At 30.5% G+C, this 14642-nt stretch overlaps 1 protein-coding gene across 1 annotated transcript in view; it reads right to left on the reverse strand.

The window, feature by feature from the left end:
• Nucleotides 1-267: 267 nt before the first annotated feature.
• The window catches only part of LOC143551278 (serine carboxypeptidase-like 13), an 81385-nt gene continuing 67010 nt past the window's right edge, over nt 268-14642 (reverse strand). Inside the window, exons 12-14 of the mRNA XM_077041744.1 lie at nt 676-789; nt 518-572; nt 268-363 (exon numbers count right to left, since the gene is read on the reverse strand). Of these exons, the coding sequence (XP_076897859.1) occupies nt 268-363; nt 518-572; nt 676-789 (265 nt within the window). The remainder of the gene's footprint in view (nt 364-517; nt 573-675; nt 790-14642) is intronic.

A 14642-nucleotide genomic window follows, 5' to 3' on the forward strand; every position in this document is an offset into this window, starting at 1 on the left:
ATAACAAAAATCCAACATTATTGGTTAATGTGTCATTGGTTAAACTTACGATATATCAATTTGCTCTTATTAATTTTTTTTTCTAAATAGCTTAGCTTTAGAATATATATTGCATGAGTATATACCTAAAACATAGATTAAATTTGCAATTTATTATAAACCGATTTGAGCAAAACACACATGAACATGTCTAAATTCATTCATAATTAGTAGAATGTTTGTGAATCATGCGAGAGAAACACCTTATTAGATTTGTATTATGACACTCTAATGATCACTGGAATAAGTATATGAAGAAAACCACATTTGAGCAAATGCGAAAGATTCTTTAGGCTTGTAATATGCAACTGAGTGTCCTGCGCCCTGCGAGTGCAAAGATACAATTGCATACATTTGATTACATTATACATGTAAACCCTCGAATAATTCATTTTTAGAATCAAGTGTTGTATGATTTTAAAAATAACAATATAATATACCGAATTCAATAGAGAAAATGACGACAGATAATTCTCACCTTAACTGTAGCAAACGCCAAGGAATAATTGTTTTGTGCATATTTGGTTACGTATCTTCATAAGGAAAGAGGTTATCATTAATTTTAGAACTTAACATACAAAAAATATAATTTCCCAATAATGTTAATAATGCAAAACAAGTTGTAGCGAAAATTACCCTCCGACTTCATCATCAACATAGAACGGTTTCCATGGTGCTTCAACTTCAAGATTTAGAAAACTTATCCATTTTTCTACGCCAATGTATGGAAACGTGAGATCATGATCCCCACTGCCAGTTAAAAAACAAATTTAATTTATGCGCACATTTCACACACACACATATATACTAGATTTTATCCTCCGTGTTACCGGGGCTGTTTTACATTATTTGTTTTTAATATTTATATATATATATATATTTGGATTTTAATTTTATTTATTATAAGAAAGTTAATAATTAATATACTTAAGGTTTGATGATAAAATAGTTTCACAAATAAATTATATGTTATAATCCGGTTTAAAACTATCTGGGTTTGGTGATACTCATTACCCGTTTATTTTCTTTATTATAAAATTGTTTCTTAATTATAAATAATAACTTTTTTTAAATAAAATAGGATATTAATTTTTTGTATATCCTTATTTTATAGGATTTTCATATCAAATATTTGATGAGATGAAGTTTTAATATAATGAAATGTTATAACCCGTTTAAGAGCTATCTGAGTTTAGTGAGACCTTTACCTGTGAATTCGGGTCAAATGCGTGAAAAGCCTTCATTTAAAAATAAAACAATCTGATTGCTTGAGAGAATGGTTGTTTTACATTTTTCGTTTTTTAATATTTATTTTTTGTATTTAATTTTCTTTATTATAAGAAAGTTAATAATATACTTAGGGTTTGATGATGAAAGGGTTTCATAAATAAATGATATGTTATAACCCGTTTAAAAGCTATCTGGATTTGGTGACCCATGACCCGCTAATGTTTTTTACTATAAAATTGTTTATTAATTATAAATAATATCTTTTTCTTTTTAAATTGGATATTAAATTTTAGTATATCCCTATTTTATAAGATTTTCATATCAAATAATTGGTAAGATTAATTTTTAATTTAATGAGATGTTATAATCCGTTTAAGAGCTATCGGATTTTGGTAAGACTCATACCCATGAATTTGAGTTAAATCAATGAGAGACCTCCATTTAAAAATTAAGCAATCTGGTGGCTTCCATAAAAGGGGGAAGCGACCACATCGCGACACGTAGGATTTTAGGGGTTTCATTTATATATATTATAGATATATAGAAAAGGGTTCAAATCAGAATAAAGAGTTTCCTAGAAGTAGTAAGAACCAATAGATTTTTGACATTTGGCATTAAAACCTATGGAAAGAATAATTTTAGGAAACTATGTCGGTTATAATGATTAAAGAGTAATTTTAGGAAACTATGTCGATTTTTGGTAATTTAAAATCTCAACCATTGATTAACATGATTCAATAACTATGATTTATTCCAGTTCTTCCTAGAAAACTACTAATTTTTAGGATAAACCTCCCCATATATATATATATATATATATATATATATATATATATGTAGGCTAAGTATAAAATGAAAACCCACTTGAGTTGTGAAAACTTTAGAAACCCATTTTCAACCACATGTTTTTAATTAATGTTTAAATCTTGTGGTCCACAATTAAAGTGAATAAAAAATGTAAATATAAATATAATTTTTTCTCTCTTCTGAAATCATATATAAAAATTAGTAAAAAATATTAAAAAATAGCAAAACACTTTTTTTTATGTTTTGATGTTTTGTATTGAATTTTACAACATATATTACATGTAACAAAAAAAACGATGTTACATAGGGTTTTCACAACTCAAGTGGGTTTTCATTTTAACCTTACCATATATCTATATCTATATATATATATATAAAGGATCCAATACAATAATCATTTATCGTACATTGATTTTCAGAAACCCTAAATCACAATTACACTCATATGTTCGTCCCTCTCCCTCAATCTGTCTCCACCAACACTCGCCAGCATCAGCACACCTCCTTCACCATCACCGGAGTCAGCAATGAGGGTCCTGCAACTCGCCAGAAAAACACGAGCGCCACTCCTCTTGTTGCACAGGGTTTTGTTTAGCTTTTGATATAATTGAAATTAAAATTGAAGCCAATTGATCGGTTAATCTTTCAAATCGATTCAACTAATCATCAATTAGAAGCTTCAATCAATCAATTTTGAGTTTTAAATGTTAGGTTTTAACCTTGAATGTATCAGGATTTTAAGCCTGAATGTTTAAGTTTTTTTTTTCTTTTTATTGCCTGAATTTTAAATTTAAACCTAAACGTTTAAATTTTAGGTTTAACCTTTGAATGTTTTAAGGTGGGAATTTGGCTTGAACGTTTTATGCTTTTTAACCTTGAACGCATTTCGCATACCTAATGTACGTTAAGCGATAATTGTACGTAAACGCACCCCTAGGGTTATCCTAAAAACAAGTAGTTTCCTAAGAAGAGTAGGAATAAATCATAGCCATCGGATCATATTGACAAATGGTTGAGATTTAAAATTATCAAAAACCGATATAGTTTCTTAGAATTACTCTTTCACCATTATAATCGACATAGTTTCCCACAATTGTTATCTCACCATAATTTGTAATTCTACATGTCAAAAATCTACTGGTTCTTAACATTCATAGGAAACTCCTTAGTTTTATTTGAACCTTTGTATAGTTGTATATATACATATAGGGGTGGGATCTAGTGAAAATTCATCTTAAAGAAAAAACTTAAAAACTCCTAAAAAAGTATTTTTAACTTTTTTTAAAATTTTTTTTGAAGTTTCTTTTTTTTCGATTATTCTTATATGTTGTTATTGGTTCAAAAAAAAAGCACCCTTGTCGGTAACCTCGTCGGTGTAGTGCACATGTGTAATAGTGTGCATTACATATATGCAAAAGTGTTTGTATTGCATAGAATACAACATATTGCACATATTTGATACACACTATTGTATATATGCAATATAAAACTAATACGCACATCGAATACACATTAGTACGTATGTGTAATACAACATTAACGCACATATGCACTACATCGACTTTTATTTTATTATTATTTTTCCATATAATACAACACTACTACACATATACAATACAAAAATATTGAATATATGCAATTAAACACTATTAAACTTAAAAATACATACTAATACACATGTGTAATACAACGATATCGCACAGTAATACGTATGTGCATTACAGCGGGTTTTTTTTTTATTTTTTTTTGCAAAAACATAAATTTGAAAATATATTTTTATTTTTAATTAAAAATAATTCTTTATGAGTTTTTAAGTTTTCTCTTGATTCTCTCCCTATACATATATAAGGGAAGGTTATCCTAAAAGCAAGTAGTTTCTAGGAAGACTAGTAATAAATCATAGTTATTGGATCATGTTAGTCAACAGTTGAGATTTAAAATTACCAAAAACCTACATAGTTTTCTTGAATTACTCTTTCACCATTATAATCGACATAGTTTCCTAGAATTATTCTTTCACCATAGACTGTAATGCCAAATGTCAAAAATTTATTACTTCTTACCATTTTTAAAAAACTCCTTATTTTTACTTGAACCCTTATATATATATATATATATATATATATATATATATTTGTGTATTGTAAGGATCCTAAGAGAACCATTGGCAAATTGAGAACTTTGAGAGCCATTTTGGACTACAATAAAAAGCCTCTAAAAAAATATTTAAAAAAAATTATAAAACAAAAAAAAACAAAAATTTTAAAAATGTAAAAAAAACCAAAAATTCTTATATTTCATTGCGGTTTCATTAAAAAAAATAAAAATAATAAAAAAAAACCGATTTGTTTTTCTTTTTAATTCGTGTTATACCTATACACATATGTATACTTTCATTTAATCTCTAATTACGTAATGTACACATATGTACATTTTCATTTACCTTAATTTTATACATATGTGTATAGGAAAAAACATGTGTGTACGTATTATACATATATGTATAATAAAAAAAACTGATTTTTTTTCTTTTTAATTCGTATTATACCTATACATATATGTATATTTTCATTTAATTTCTAGTTACGTAATGTACTCATATGTACATTATCATTTACCTTAAATTATACATATGTGTATAGGAAAAAAACATGTGTGTACATATATGTATAATTTAGCTAAATCGAGATTTTTTTTTACGTTCTTTTTTTTTAGAAACCGGGATGATAAATAAGAACTTTGGTTTTTTTACTTTTTTTATTTTTGTGTTTTTTTTTGTTTTATGATTTTTTTTATTTTTGGGTTTTTTATGTTTCAAAATGGTTCTCAAAGTTTTCAATTCCCAAAAAGTTCTCACATGATCCTGAATCATATATATATATATATATATATGTAGAGGGTTGGTATCTCATGTTTTCATTAAGAACTAATCTCAACCTATTAAATTTATTTATTAAGTTACTATATTCTATTAAACATAAGGGTATTATAATCATTTTTACAAATAACAATAAAATAAAATAAGATCTCAATAAAATTCTCGTTCAAGATTTTATTCAAACTTAATCCCTTTATTACCTCTATTGAATTCGCATGTTATTTACATTTATCACACTAAATTAAATTGGTGATCATTCGTTTCATTAATCAAATAATACATTATTATGAACCAGAAAAGATGATTATTCTGTTCCTTTAAAGAAGAATTCGTAGCGTTTGCCAATATATGTCATTTAAAAAATAGAACTATTATTATTATTATTATTATTATTATTAAATGGCATATTATTATTATTATTATTATTATTATTGAGGAGGAGTGACGAAAAAAGAGTCATTTCACAATTAGAGCACGAGGATGTAAACGTCATTTCATAATTGAACAAAAAAAGTAATTTAAAAGGTGATTCACCTAAAGCATTTTTTTTATAAATGCTTATTTGCCATTATTTTGAACAATTTATTTTACTAAAACTTATTTTTGTGATAAACAGGCGATATCATAGTCTCTGTTGAGTTTTCTAACGCTCATGTCAGCATCAATACCTAAACGATTTACATGTACAGTTGTCGAAGCACAAATCTCTACGAAGGGCATTGGAACTACCCCCTTAGTTTATCATCATCCTTTTACATGTTTTGTTAAGTTTAGTTTAATAACTGGTAGGATAATTGTAGCATATTTTTATCGAAACAGGATCAAATACATTTTATTCTTAACATAAGAACAGTGAGAACCAATTTATTGTTATTATTATGTTTATTTTTATAGGTGTTTGTTGTTTTTTTTTGTTCGTATTTGCTAATTTTCGATTATAAAACGTTATAAGTATTTGCTGATTTATATTTTGTTGTTATTATTAGATTTTTTCTTTTGCTGTTATAAGTATATGCTGGTATATGCTGTTATTAGTTTGTTCTTGATTTTGATTCTTTTGTTGTAATTTTTAGGTTTTTTTCTTTGTTATTATAAATCACTGTTTATGTAGATTGGTATTGTAGTTGGTATTATTTCTTACGTTCTCATTTTTTTATAAATTGGTATTATTTCCTACGTTCTCATGTTAAGATTAAAATGTACATGAACCTTCCCCTACTTTCATCTATATTTAACTTTTAATGTTGAGATATCTTTGCAACAGCACCAAAACGTATTACTGGACAATGGTCTTGATTTTGAGATATCTTTTAATGTTAGCATATCAACCAGAAGCGGTCGGAGAAGAATCATTTCTGTAGAATGTTATGGTGCTTATTTATGAGGTTATGTGTAAGGTAGTAAATTCAATTTCACTTTTTCCTAACATGTTTATAAAATTTGGTGAGTTAGTATTAAACATGTTGTTCTTACATGGTGGTAGGCAGCCATGAAATATCAATGTGGCAAAGCAACTCATGATTCTTCTTGAAGAATCTATAATGATCTTAATGAACACTTTTGGTAACACGCCGCATCATTTTCTTCAAGAGATTAGATTATAGATGAAGTTGGTTATATTAGATTGTGCCAAACGACACATCTTAAATAAGCATTATTGTTATTTAGTTTGAATCAAAATTGGATTTTTAAAACCGGAATAACCAATTTGATTTTGGTTTAAAAGCAAACCAAAAAGAAAATATCTAACTACCATTTTTAAGTTTAAAATTTAAGAACAAAATAAAACTTACACAATTATAGTGGGCATATAATATGTATATGCACTTTTATGTCATTTATATTGTACACCTACATCTGCTACTAATTTTGCCAAACACAGTCGTATAGTTGACAAATACAGCTAAAGCTTGCAGGTTATTTGGGATAACGGTGTGAATGATTTATTGAGATACTAATTCTTTTTAGACAAATAGAAAGTACTTCGGAATGTTATAGCTTAAAGGGATATACCAGTTGTTAATAATTTGGATGTTTTTTTTGTGAAGGGGCTTAATTAACCCGAAAACTATTGCTTCTTTTTTTTTCTTTGTTCTAAAATAACCCGGTAACAAGTGTTAATAAAGTCTATATTAACGGGTAGAAAATAACCTGATAACAATTTGAAATTGTGCATGTTAGCATGATCTCTATTAGCGGGTCACATCTTGGTTTATTGTTCACTCCGAATTGCACGTGTTAGCCCAATATATTTTTAATCTTGAAAAAATTAGTATTTGTGTGTGGGTTATTAAATAAGCACGTTGGTGTTACAACACAAGTGGTGAAATTGTTTGATCAGCAGCTACTATTTGAAACAAAATGAAAGAAATCTGCAGGGATAAAATGGTAATTTGTCATCACATGTGTAGTGCAAACTTGCGAAAGCAATGGCAGCAATCCCGTCACCGAAATCTAACTTTTGGGTATAGATTGCAGGCCCAAGTTCAGGTGCAGCTGCCGTGGCAAAATCCGGTGTAGCCACCACGACAGTAAAATATGGCGGTCCGATGGATGTGGCAAAGCTAGTCTTAAGATCCAAAGGCGGCTTTAGAGGTCGAGTGTACTTTACAAGTAGAAAGCAATGTGAATGCAGGGAACAATCACAACTTGGCTCATATAGATCATAAAAGATAACAATCATAAAAAGAAACGATCACAAAAGGTATCATCTCCTAAGTTCACTCGGTCATTTTTCGAATTCCAATATGAGTCTAAATATGCATCTTTCGGGTTACTTTTAGGTAGAACTCCTAACCCATTTAGCTAAAGTGCGGGTCACGATTTGGGTTTTATTGAGACATTATATATATTGTATAAAATAATAAATAGAATGGGTTGTCTGAAAAAGCATAAAATACGTTATGAAATAATAAGCTATCAAAGTAGTATAAAATAAGATGTTGATTGCTCTGTACTTATATTAACATTTCTAGCTTATGTTTCCATCATAAATAACTTGTATAAAAATGATGAAAACCAAATTGGGTAAAAAAAGCATTTGCATAATTTATCAAAACTAATACAAAAATAAATAATCAGATAGTTGCAAAATAAAATATTTAAGAACACTAAAATATACTAAAAATTTTATGGCTGGGTCCGGTTGTATACATTTTGAAAATTTTGAAACCGAATGACCGAAAGTGAATATAAAAAACCGACCGTTAAACCAGAACCAACGACCGGTGGTGGTTTCACAATTTCAAACCGAACCATGAACACCCCGAATATGAATAAATATATAACTTTTAAATTGTTGTCACTGTATTAAAAAACTCATGCATTCATTTTGGTGGTAAACTTGATCATTAGGTGTAGGATTTGAGATATTGCAGATTAGTTCAAAGGGAATTTTTCATTTTGAAACGGATTATTTGCAAGGGTAACCGGTAATCTGGCATTTCATATTCAACTTTAAGTAACATATAATTCTGATAGCAGGTAATCTAACAGTATTGTTCAGATCAGAATTCGGTCAATACTTGGTCCTTCGGCTGCTAGGGGTATATTGGTCAAGAGTGCACCAGTTTACTGTATGCATTCAAGCTGCAAAATTAGTGCATATCGGGGTTTAGTTGAAACTTCAAGTTTTACTAACTGTTAGTAACATAGTCAAAATGGACTCTACCTCATCTGATTTGTTTTATAACGGGGTAGTTTTGGAAATATCAAAGAGATTTTGGATTACACAGTAGAACAAAATTGTTCTAAGTAAATTGGTTAAATCTCGTTGATTGAGTTTCAAATTGCTATCATTCTAGGCTCAAAGTGTCATCATGGTGATTTTCGAATATCATGACAGTGATTTTGGGTAACTCTTGTGACAAGTTAAGATTTGAATGCTATTATGTTTCAAGGGGCAATTAGCTTATGTTTTGTTTTGTTTGAATGTAATGTAAGTGAGATGGAACTAAAAAAACTTTTGTGCAGTCGACTTTGGATCATGTTGCGTTCGATGTTGCTAACAATATTGGAATCATCTAAGCTAAAGCTTTATTGGTTCAGCTAGCACGTGTATTGTAATTTTCAACATTTTGTTACCTTTGTCTAGGGTAGATTACAAATTTTTTTATGTTTGAATAAAAGTTATTATTGGATTAAATTTTTTATAGTTATAGATTTTGTACTGAAATTGCATTTGTTTGTAACATGAAAAGTTATGTTTGCATATTAGTGATATAATTAATAAACAAATAGTAGTACATGTTACATACATGTTGGATATTAGTGATATGATTAATAAACAAATAGCAGTCCGAGTTACATGTTTGTGATCTCATGTCTGAACATAATCCTAAATCAAATTTTTACTTGTGATTATGATATTCACCTAGTTTTGACATAATAATAGTTGTTACTCAAGTCGCAATTTGATTTAACAAAAAGGGAAAAACCGTAATTTCACTGTTAATACCTAAAGATATATCTACATGTTTCATATTTTAACTACATTAAAGGACATCCATATTTAAATTTTTGTGTCTTAGTTTACTTCTATAATATAACTCAAATGTGTGTTAGGGCATGCTAAACAAAAACTTGAATGACGTTGTTAGTTCCGGTCGCAATAGTTATGTTTTTGGCACCCGCCGCAACCTGCAAGCTCTTCTGTATTAAAGAGTTTGGTGCAACCTTGATGAAGCTTCATCCATTTACGAAATTACTCTTACGTTCTATAGCTATTGAAGTTGGAGGAAGCCAAAAGGTTTACCATTTAGTGAAAGGTTTAACTACTTATTAGTGGGATTTATGTAACAATGAATCGCTCTTGATTTCAAATTGGGTTGATCTGATTTTGATTTAATTGTTGGGTTTTGTTCATTTAGTACAGCCTCATTGTTAGAGCTCAACCAGTAAGTTACTTTTGTGTTATGAGTTATTTCATTCCAATTCTCATCATAATGATAATATTCATTTGCATATTTTGAAGTAAAATGATCATGTTATGATATTAGTAAATTAGTTCAAAACTTAAAATTTCCAGCTTCCTTTTTCTCCTTTTAAACAGCTTTCAAGTTTTTACATTTTTCAAAGTATTTTTATAATTACACAAAAGTTTATACAACAGTACTTGTGAATTGTTAGATTTTTGGTGTCTTTTATGTTATAATCAGGATTCATTAATTTCTTATCTGTTTGTTAAAAATCAGAAAACCTATAAACCTACTTTATTAATTAATATTTCATAAAGCACGATGCATCCAATATATATATATATATATATATATATATATATATATATGGTAAGGTTAAAATAAAAACACACTTGAGTTGTGAAAACCCGCGAAAACCCTACGTAACATCGTTTTTTTTATTTTTGTTACATGTAATATATATTGTAACATTTAATACAAAACATCGAAAAAAAAATGTTTTGTTATTTTTTAACATTTTTTTACTAATTTTTATATATGTTTTCAGGAGAGAGAAAAAGTTATATTTATATTTACATTTTTTATTCACTTTATTGTGGACCACAAGATTTAAACATTAATTAAAAACATGTGGTTGAGAATGGGTTTCTAGAGTTTTCACAACTCAAGTGGGTTTTTATTTTATACTAAGCCTATATATATATATAGGGGGCGGTTAACGTACGCTAATACACTATCGTACATTACGTACGCGAGTATCCAGAACGTACAATTATACGCGATTAAATTTTTAAATACAATTATACGCCACGATACGCCAGCGGTATTTACGTCCAGAACGTCCAACTATACTCCCCAAATCTATTCTTCAATTCCCCCAAATCCCTGTTCTTCAAAATTCATCAATTGATTCATCGAGCATCCATCTCTATCAATATAATTCAACCGTCGATCGGTATTAATTAAACTAATTTGCAGGTCGATATCAAACTAATTGAGTTATATAACCCTAAAAATGTTCATTACCTGCAAATAAAACCTCAAACCTTAATACGTTCTTATTTACCTACAAATCTATTAACGTTCTGCTAATACGTTCTTATGTATCTGCAATGCGTTCTTATTTCTGCTAATACGTTCTTATTTTACTACAGCCACCGCAAACTACCCATATACGCCATGGCTGAAACGGTCAGTTACCACAGTCAACCATCTTAGATATGCTCGAAGGAGAACAAAACTGAAGACTGGCCTTCGCCCCCGGAAAACAAACCGGAGCTTGGTGACTGGTTCAACACCGTCATCATGCCAAAACTAGATGAAAACTGTAGTAAAATGATGAAGAGGGAAGAGAAGAAACCGCCAGAAAAACGATATGCATCTTCATATTATGTATTTTTGGCCAAAAATGTCTTACCAAATTATTAATCTTTCTTCTTGTGTTGACGACTACATACTGCTACAGTGCTACCATTCTTAAATATATATGCATATTGCTACCATGCTTAGTTCCACTAAATCAAATTATTAATCTTTCTTATGTATAGACATATTACATGGTTGACTAATGAAGGCTATTAAACTAATACGTTCTTATTTGTGCATCTTCTTGTTTATTAACTAATGAAGGCAATTAAAGCTCAAACCCTAATACGTTCTGCTAATACATTCTACTAATACGTTCTACTAATACGTTCAAATCTTAAACGTTCAATATCAAAAACCCATCATCCAGAACTCAAAAATTGATCGATTGAAGCTTCAAATTGATGATTAATTGAATCGATTTCAAAGATTAACAGATCAATTGGCTTCAATTTCAATTTGTTGATGTCGCCGGCGAGCGGAATGGCGCCAGCACCGGCGTCGGCGATTAAAGGGCGGCTTTCGGGTCGTGTTTGGAGATGAGGCGGAGCTCGCATAAGGATTGGGTGCGGGTTTGTTCAGAAATGGAGCTGAGTTTGCCGACGAGAGGATTAGTGTAATTGTGATTTTGGGTTTCTAAAAATCAACGGTTAGAGGTGTCGCGTACGTAATGTACGATAAAGGATTATTGTATTTTATCCTATATATATATATATACACAAGATATTTTAGTGCGCACCCCCGCACAAAAAAAAATCCAACAAACCATTTGCACATGCGACAGCACGAGCGTGCTCGTACTGATAACCCATTACACACCACACCAAACACTACAAACCAATACGAGGAAATAACTTGTGTGTGCGGCAACGCTGCGGGCACTTATGCTAGTATTAATAATTGGCACAAATGTTGTTGTGTAAAATTTATTGACATTTAAAAATTTTTGACAAAATTTATGTGAAATCGAAACATAAAATCCAACGATTTGACACAATATCATAACCAATATCTAAGATTTACTCATATGTAAACTTAACCATAAAATTTGCTCAATATCATTCACAAAAATTATGAAAAAAAAAAAAACTTCGTTCACGTAATTTGCTCATATGTAAATAAACTCCAATATCATATTTCAGCCAGGTTCTTTGTTTTAAAATTTCATGCTTTATTCATAAGAAAAGTCAAAATCAACAATTAATTTACGCATGGTCTTCACTAATATGCAAATTATATTCTTATGTAAAATTATCTAAACTTGAGATATAAATAAATCAAAGGCATGTCCTGTGTAAAATTAATATCACCAATATGTAAATTCTTATTCCAGGTTTAGCCATTCAACGGTTTAAAATCAACCTACCAAAACATTTTACATACTATCAACATGTAATTTTCATGTTTGGTTTTTTTCCCTTTTATTACATATATGACAATTTATGTAAGCATGCACATACGTAAAATTTATGTTTTGAATATACGTTTAGGTAATGGACAGTTGGGGATGTTTTTATGTTATTTTGTAGGATTGTTAATATGAAGAATAATTTAAATGTAATATTTATCAATTGATGAATTGGGATGATAGGAAAACATGGATATGGGAAGCATAAATAATAATCAGGATTTTTTTTTCATAGGAAAATCAATGAAATGCTTTTACTATTATGCCGTATCCTCAAAAAATTTACCACTCAAATTACCAATTATTTACAATAATGCCATGATTCATTTATAACCATTGATTAAGCACATCAGTGGCTCCCAAGAGTTCTTAGAGTTTTTGTTGTGTTATATATTTGAAGCAAGATTGAGAGGTGTGAAGTTGGGCAAAAGAAACTGTTTGTGAAGATAGTTAGGTTCTCCGAAGAAAGGGTTGAGGCAAGCGAAAGACAATGACCCTAAATCAACGAGGGGTGTTTCAAGTGTCGGTCATTCTAAGGAAGGTACATCTGGTACCTACAGTGGGAAATCCTATAGATATGTTTGTGCGAATGAAACCAAGGGTGATTCCTATCCGTTTGAGCTAACGATCTCTTCGGAGATATACGCCCTCGAACAGTGGCACGGAAGAGCCCTTGTGGGGACAGTCTCTGAGTTTTCAGTCATGTGTTCTCTAAATAGCTCGATGATGAAGGCAGGTTTCTCGGGTTTAAGTATTCACTATCTCGGAGGAATGAAGGTTCTCCTTTCGTTTGATGATGCCTCGGGCGCGGAACTTCTTTGTGAATCTAAGGATGTTTGGAGTCCTTGGTTCACGTCCAGTGTCGGAATCCTAGTCGGCATTCCTCAAATGAAAGTTCATTTTGGATGGCCCATTAATTATTATGAGATTTTATCTTGGGCAAAAAAAAAAAAAGGATCTTAACTTCTTTTTTTTTCAAGATCGACTTTGAAAAGGCCTACGGCAACGTAAATTGGGACTTCTTGATATCTATTTTGGCTCAAATGGGATTTCCTAAGAGATGGTGTGTTTGGATTCGAAGTATTCTATCGTCGGTAAGATCTTCGATTTTGGTTAACGGGTCCCCTACTTTCGAATTTCAATGCAACAAAGGGATGAGGCAAGGGGATCCAGTTTCTCCTTTTTTATTTTTGATAGTTACGGAAGCTCTCTCGAATATGTTCTCTAAGGCTTGCGAGTCTAACATCTTGAAAGGGATCCAACTTCTAAACGGGGGTCCGTTAATTTCCCATCTTCTCTATTCGGATGACGTGTTGATTCTAGGTGAATGGTCTCTTCCTAACTTCAGAAACGTTGTCCGTCTCTTAAGATGTTTTCACCTATGTTCCGGTCTCAAGATTAATTTTCAGAAATCATTTCTCTTTGGCAACTCCGCGGTCAATTTGGAAGTAGTCAGCATGGCTAAAGTCCTCGGTTGTTTGCCTGGATCTTTCCCGTTTTTTCATCTTGGGATATTGGTTGGAGCCAACATGAACAACTTTAATAATTAGAACGTGGTGATTGATGTCTTCGAGAAGCGCCTTTCTCTTTGGAAAGCCCGCTCTTTGTCTATAGGCGGCCTCGTCTCTTTAATTAAATCGGTGCTTGAAAACCTCCTTGGTATTATTTTTCCCTTTTCAAAGTGCCTGTCAAAGTGATTAATACGCTTGAAGGCATAATGAAAAGGTTCTTGTGGGGAGGCTCTGACAACAGTAATAAAGTACATTGGGTCGCTTGGGACCGGGTCTCCGTTCCAAAATATAGGGGCGGTCTCGGGATGTCGAGGTTGAAAGACATATACTTTTCTCTTTTGGCTAAATGGATTTGGAGATTTAAAACTAAGAAAGGAAGTCTTTGAAAGAGAATAATCGAGGCTATCAATTGGTGCAAATCATATATGGGTTTGGTCCCTGTTAATAATAATTATGCAGGAGTGTGGAAGAACCTGGTGAAGGAAGTT

The sequence above is a fragment of the Bidens hawaiensis genome, unplaced genomic scaffold, assembly GCF_021521415.1.
Source record: "Bidens hawaiensis isolate Kalapana, Puna unplaced genomic scaffold, B.hawaiensis_p1.1 tig00016358_1, whole genome shotgun sequence".
NCBI lineage: Eukaryota > Viridiplantae > Streptophyta > Magnoliopsida > Asterales > Asteraceae > Bidens > Bidens hawaiensis.